Source organism: Scardinius erythrophthalmus (genome assembly GCF_964197995.2).
Source record: "Scardinius erythrophthalmus genome assembly, chromosome: 14".
Taxonomy (NCBI): Eukaryota; Metazoa; Chordata; class Actinopteri; order Cypriniformes; family Leuciscidae; genus Scardinius; species Scardinius erythrophthalmus.
Window position 1 is genome coordinate 854,081 of NC_138234.1, and position 7,434 is coordinate 861,514.

The following is a 7,434-nucleotide window of genomic DNA, read 5'->3' on the forward strand; positions in this document are numbered from 1 at the left end:
AGGGACAATATGATAACCAAATTTACATTTAGGCTATAGTCATCATCACCTGTTTGCGGTAGGCTGTTAATATTTGTGTTAAGCATCATTTATATTTTACTTGCCTTTAACTTGATGATTTCACTTAACTTACCTAGCAACGCCTTCACAACCATGTAAAATAGTCCAGGAGCACCAGATACATCCACAAAAACTCATAGAACTCAAAAACACTTGCAATAATATAGCTATTTTAGGAGCTGTTCTTCTCTGAAGAGGGATCCTCACAAATGGCAGGCTGAAAGTTAAACAGCCAAACATAAAGGAATCACCTATCACGGGTTTACAACCCAGTAACTCATCCTATCACAAATAAATTAAGACATCATTGTTTATTTTTAGATAAGGAACTTTAATGAAAAGCTGTAATGGCCTGTGGACTGACACTGTCGTCTCAGCTGCAGTAAATACTCTATGATGAATCTGCAGTTGGATAATGACCCTTTTATACAAACTGTAGAAAACGTCTGATTCTCTGAGGTCACTTTCATGTGATATCATTTTGCAAACGGAGTAAAAAAAAGTTAAATTTACCTTACGTTTCTGAGCAAAACTTCTGTGTTGATTTGTCGTCGTCACGTGGAAGCAGACCCGATAATTATTTCAGTTAGATTTCAAGCACAAACTTTTGCAATCCATGAGTGTGTTTTCCTATTAAATTAACATTTTCGTTGGCGCTAGGCCATCTGTGACGTTATCTCGTAGAATCCCCTCAGATAGAAGGGCGGGAATCCGGAGAGACGCGACGATTTCTGTGAGAGGCGCGCACAGGTGGGCGTGTCTACGCAATCCATTTCTCCATAATTCAGTTCACTTTCATTTTTAATATTTAATATTTTTATTTTATTTAACTTTTATTCTTCTTATTATTATTATTATTATTAATGCCAGGGTCGAATAACAAACAATACATGCTTGAATAATGTAAAGAAAAAAAAAGAGAATTAAAAAAACACCAGGTATTTATATATATATATATATATATATATATATATATATATATGTGTGTGTGTGTGTGTGTGTGTGTGTGTGTGTGTGTGTGTGTGTGTGTGTGTGTGTGTGTGTGTGTGTGTGTGAGTGTGTGTGTGTGTGTGTGTGTGTGAAGAGTTCAGATGCAAAAGCCTCTAAGTGCCATCTGAACTTTTCTTCTGGAATGATAATTTTTATCAAGCTCGTATATTTAAGTTCAGTAATTTCACTTAAATGGCAATGAAAACTACCTATTCATTGCCATTTAAGTAAAATTACTGAACTTAAATATACGAGCTTGATAAAAATGATCATTCTAGAAGAAAATTTTAGATGGCACTTAGAGGCTTTTGCATCTGAACTCTTCATATATTTCAACAAGTAACATGACCGTGACTTCAAACTAATGTAACGATGCTTCCACGTAGTTAGGCATAAGCAACTGTGGCCCGCCCTCACGATCTGTTAAGCATGTCTAAATGATGATTGTGTTACATTGACCATTTGTTGTTATTCAGGAATCTGCTCAGCCTATGTGGGAAGTTTGATGCCTTAATTGTAGTTAGTACATTGGAAATTTGTGGACTAATAATAAAAAATTAAAAAAACACTGACATAAGCTAAATGGGTAGTGATGAGCTGCGATAAAGTGGACAAATCCTTCTACTACAACGAAAATTAAAGAGCGTCGCCACTGGCATCCATCAAAGTCAGACACTATGCTTCTTTCTAACCACTCCATGTAAAAGCCATTGACCCTGTGCAGAATTTATCTAAACTGTGAACAAATATTAATGAATGTTTTAAGACATCAAGGCAAGATTTTCTGCTTTTAAAGCGCTATGCAAATAAATACGACCTGACTTGAAAGTGCACGGTTGCTTTTACTCGAGTTGTCCAGCAGATGGAGCTAATGCTAATGTGTCTGACTCCATTAGACTCACATCAAGAGGTTTGAGCTGCTTTATGGATCTGTTATCTGGTTTTGCACCTATATTGGATAATAAAGCATCGATTCTGCCTGGTTTGAGCGCTGAGCTATATTTCATAAATTCGAGTGGACCGATTACAACTATTCGATCGAGAGGAACCATTACAGCTATTTGTTCTGAAAGTGAAGAACATTTTAATAATCGAAAGACCCTTTTACCACGATAAAGAATTCTTTGTTAAATGTTCTCCATGGAACCACAGATGTAAATAATCTTTATTTTTAAGAGTGAAGCTGAAGATGATTATACACACGAATACACAACATGAAACACTGGATTCATTCTGTTCAGCATTACTGTGTGAAAATGCATGAAGCTGCCGGCCTTTTATCAACTCGAACTGTAGACTCAACATAAGAACTTTAGATTCATATATTGAACATGCTTTATCATCAGGGTGTGTGGAAGCAGATTCTGTTTCATGCTTTAAGTGTTGAGATGTGTCCAGATGTGTTGATTCCTGCGCTGTACTGTGTAAACTTCTCTTGGTCTCTTCAGCAGCTGCTCCTGTAACGTCTGTTCGTGATGAAGGACAGAGTGTGTGTGTTCCAGCGGGAAAGCTTCTGGACGAGTCATTTGAGCAAAACCGAGCAAGAGCAAAACCTGTCCCATGTTACACTGTCAGCTGACCAGTAATAATAAACATATAATAATAAAACATGCACCCGCACATGAGCTCAAATGTTCCAGTTTGCTATAGTTTGGTCACCCGTGAATGGTGCCAATATTCTTTTTCATTTTAAAACTATAATATAAGCAGAGTGATCATAGAAGTCAAGTTAAATTAAATAGAAAATCTGAAAATCATTAACTTGTGCTGTGTTTAAATCTGTTATCATCTTCTCTAGCCACTTGAAGACACTAAGACACATGATGGGTTACAACAGTCGCTGCCAGACGTCACTAACTGAGCCAAGAGATCTCAAACAGTTGCTTTCAAAAAATGGGCAGGGCTATGTGGGGGGGGGGGTGTATGTGAGGGGGCGGAGCTGTGTCTGGGGGGCGGGGCTGTGTTTGGGGGCGGGGCTGTATATGTGAGGGGGTGTGGTTGTGTATGTGAGGGGCGGGGCTGTGTCTGGGGGCTGTGTCTGTGAGGGGGCGTGGCTGTGTCTGGGGGTTGTGTCTGTGAGGGGGCGTGGCTGTATATGTGAGGGGGGTGTGGTTGTGTATGTGAGGGGCGGGGCTGTGTCAGGGGGCGGGGCTGTGTCTGTGAGGGGGCGTGGCTGTGTCTGGGGGGTTGTGTCTGTGAGGGGGCGTGGCTGTGTCTGGGGGGTTGTGTCTGTGAGGGGGCGGGGCTGTGTCTGGGGGGCGGGGCTGTGTGAACGTGAGCACCTGTGACAGGTCTCAGTGCTCAGGCGTCCACAGCTCTTCATTCTTCCGTAATGGATTTTCCTCAATATATTTGTCATTTGTGCATGTTTTATATTGGCAGGTAGTTTGACTTCCGTCGAAAGGTGAGAAAAATCTTCATTGACACTCTTGACTGTTTTATTTTACCAATACTATCATAGTTTTCATTTTAGTTGGTTTAAATCATTTTTGTAAATTTTTCTATTTATTTATTTCAGTTTTAAACTTTTAATCATGTAATACATCAAGTTAAATTACAGGGGGGGGGGTTACAATCATTAGGACACATTTCTCAAAGCTTAGGTCACTTTTTCAAAACTGCTTTGGCACAAAATGCATTCAGTGATGACATCTTTTAAATGATATGAATTCTCACTTCAGCACAACAGTGCACAGACTGTTTCAAAACTGTTCAACATAAGTTCAAAACAATAACATAATGCAAACTGAATAAGACAGAAATATGCTACATTTCTACAGTAATATTGTAATGAAATGTATCCGAATCTAAAAAATCAAATACTACCAAAGTAATTAGATGAAACTGAACACACGACACAAGTGTTAGTCTTTCAGTTTCATCACCAAAAATAATTTAGTACAGTAATGTAAACATAGATCATGTAACATAAACTGCAGTGACAGTAGAGAGTGCCATTATTGTATTGTAGAGACATTTTACAGAAGAAAGCGTTGTCTAATGCTCCCTGTTTTTAGGTCTGTGTTTCATGAGTGATAACGGGAGTTTCTGGGTTGGAAACGTTGCTGGTGTTCTGGAAGAATGGGTTGATCTGAGACGTGAATGACGTGTTTTGGTAGATTTAGTGCATTTTGAATGTGAGATGAACTAAAGCTGAAACTGTGAAGAGTTTTGAGAAGATTACCTATGGATAGAGAAATGTGTCTTAGTGACTGTAAAAAAATTGTAAATGAAAATGAGAAATGTTACCTTGGCAACTAGTTTCAATTTCAGTCAACATTTGTTTCATGTACTAGATATGTTTTGTGTGTGTGTGTGTGTGTGTGTGTGTGTGTGTGTGTGTGTGTGCACGCGTGTGTGTGCACGCGTGTGTGTGTGTGTGTGTGTGTGCACGCGTGTGTGTGTGTGTGTGTGTGTGTGTGTGTGTCAGAAGACTTCAGCTCTTACATTTGATTTATTTAGTCATTATTCCTGTCCACTCTCTGTGTTTCCCTCAGATCACCAGATCATCGTTCCCTCATTCCAACGGAGTCGGGTTTCAGTGGAATGAAGAACTCGACATATGGAGAAACATCTGTGTGTGTGTGTGTGTGTGTGTGTGTGTGTGTGTGTGTGTGTGTGTGTGTGTGTGGACCAGCTGCTGATGTCAATCATCTCATTATAGTGTTCAGAAAATCTCACTGTGTGAGTGAAGTCTGGATCGCAAATAAAATTATTTGGAAATGAGTCTGGCAAAGATATTAATTTCCATACAATTAGAAATGAAGTTATTTTGACATGTTTTTCTCACACACAAGCGCAGAAACATGAGTCAGTCAGCTTTATTTCTACAGCGCTTTATTCAGCACAGATTAACAGCAGCTTTACAGTGATAACAGGGAAATAATGCACTTCGGTTCAGCTGAAGCCAGTATATATATTTATATATACACACACACAAACGCACTTGCTGTATATCTGTGTGTGAGTGTGTGTTACTATAAAGCATATTTACTGTATAATGTTAAATGCAAGTGATTTACAGTAAGTATACTGTATAACAGTAGCGTAACATGATGAAGGACTGAGGACACACACATTCAGCTGCACCTTTTGACCCGCCATAAGGTCATGAGGTCATAAGGTCATGAGGTCACGACTGAGAACATGATCTACAATAGCAGCCCTTATTTCATCAGAAACATGTCATCTCGGCCTCGTCCTCAGTTTTTCTTCGGTACTCTTCATCTCACATCTTTACTCCTCTTCTTCCCGGCTGGAGACCCTGATCGTTTCCATTGTCAGAATTAACTCTGTTTATCTGCTTCCCAGACGAAGCTCGATGAGATGCACATCTGAGCTATTTTAGAGAGCTGGTTGAGCTAATGCTTTACATTCCCCTTCAGTAGTGAAATTCAGAATTCATCAGTTCAGGACACAAAGACCTCCCAGCATGCAATAGCCATCTCTTCACTGTCTAGGCCAACTACAGACCCGATATAGTCCAGCTGTGAGTAACACACTTCTAGACAAAAGAACCTTGAATTTGGTGACGTGTTTTTTGCCAAAATAACTGTATGATGAGATGTATGATATTCCATCATGTAAGCGAAGTAAACAGTGATTACAAGGTGTTTGGTTTCATTTCTTCACTCATTTAATTTCTTTGTTTTCTAATTGATGACTATTCTATAGTTGGGCGATGGTTTAGACGTCTATTAAACTTTCACTGACAGCCCTAATCTTCCCTTGTTTAGCCGAGACGTCAGGGCTGTGTTTGGACGGCTACGAGACGCCTTTTAAACGCAAAACTGCTTGCTGGGAAGTAGTTATTATGATGTGGAGGTTGAACAGGTAGTTTTGAGAATCACAGCTGTGATCTGAGCGCTGACACACATCGCGCCCGTGAACGTTTCGTCCATCATGTCCTGTGGTCGATGTCCCCGTGGCGCTGGCAGCGTCTCAGCGCGTCTCCGGCTCTCCGGCTAACTCTGGTGTTGGAGACGATGATGATGACGGGACTGACGGCGGCGTAGAGCGAGGAGAAGAAGATCCTGAGGTCGGAGATTAGCGACGAGCCGAGCGTCTGAGGCACGCTGAGCGTATAAACCCACAGGCCGTTGTCCACGCCGTAGAAGAGCAGGTACAGCGAGACTAGCGTGATCACGCCGAGAGCCGCGCGCCGCTCCGCTAACGACCCGCTACGAGCCGTGGCCTGCCGGCGCCACAGGAACACTAGGAGCAGAACGCTAGCACCTGCCATCAGCGTCATCGGCACCACGTCTCTCCCCACCTGCGCCGCACCATTAGCGTCCCGCGCTAGCCTCGACGGGAAGTTCAGGAAGCAGAACTCCACGTTGATGGCGTTCAGCGAGAGCTTGGAGTCATTCCGCGCCGCGACAGCGAACAGCAGCGGAGCCGCGCTCATCGAGGCGTTGATTAGCCACAGCACCAGGAACACCACACACAGCGAGCGGCCCAGCAGAGCACGAGCGCTAGCGCGGCGCGACCCCGGCGGAGACACGCTCAGGCACTGGTACGCGCTCAGCACGAAGGTCAGCCAGATGGACAGAGACCTGAAGGTGCGGTAGAGGAAGATCACGGCCTTGCAGCTGCTGTCGTCGAACACGTACACAGAGAAGGAGGCTAGCACCTCCAGCACACCGCGCACCGACAGGTTAGCCAGGTTAACGATCGCTAGGTGCAGCACGATGGCGTCGGCCGGCGAGAGTCGCTCCTGATACGCCAGCGAGAGGAAGGCGGAGATCACAGCGATGTTCCCTGGGACTCCGGTCACCACGAGCGAGAGGAAGAGCAGACCTCGCGTCAGAGCGCTCGCGTCCATCACACACACACACACACACACACTCTTCTGAACGCTGCAGAGATCTGCTCTGGTTTATAGTCGGGTCGGAGCCGTGGGACGCTGATGTTCGGGACGGTCCAGTGCCTTCAGTCTCAGCTCAATTACACCGATGATGTGCAGCTGAGCGAGCCTGTCACTGACGAGTGGAACAGCTCAGCACTCTTACAGACGCTCCAGCGCACATCATGAAAACCTTCTGAACGCTCCCTGAACCTTCAGCGGTTTAAATGTTTCTTCTTCTGTTTTTTTTTAGTATATTTTTTTAACGGTTTTTGCCTTTTATTGTTACAGGACAGTAGAGAGTAGACAGGAAGCGAGGTGGGAGAGAGACAGGGGACGGGATCAGGAAAGGTCCACGAGCCGGGACTCGAACTCGGACCGCCCGAGCGCAACGGCTACATGTCGGCGCTGACCACGAGGCCATTGGCACCGACATGTTTCTTCTTGGTTAAGTGAACGTTAAAGGTGCAGTGTGTAATATTTAGGAGGATCTGTGGACAGAAATGCAATATCATATTCATAACTATGTTTTCAGTGGT

At 43.3% G+C, this 7,434-nt stretch overlaps 1 protein-coding gene across 1 annotated transcript; it reads right to left on the reverse strand.

Annotated features, from left to right (window-relative positions):
* Positions 1–5,950: 5,950 nt before the first annotated feature.
* On the reverse strand, positions 5,951–6,874 carry ora2 (olfactory receptor class A related 2; the record flags this gene model as incomplete). Its single annotated transcript, XM_081383933.1, has 1 exon — positions 5,951–6,874. One exon carries the CDS (start codon positions 6,872–6,874, stop codon positions 5,951–5,953), a length of 924 nt encoding a protein of 307 aa, XP_081240059.1.
* Between the last annotated feature and the right edge of the window lie 560 nt (positions 6,875–7,434).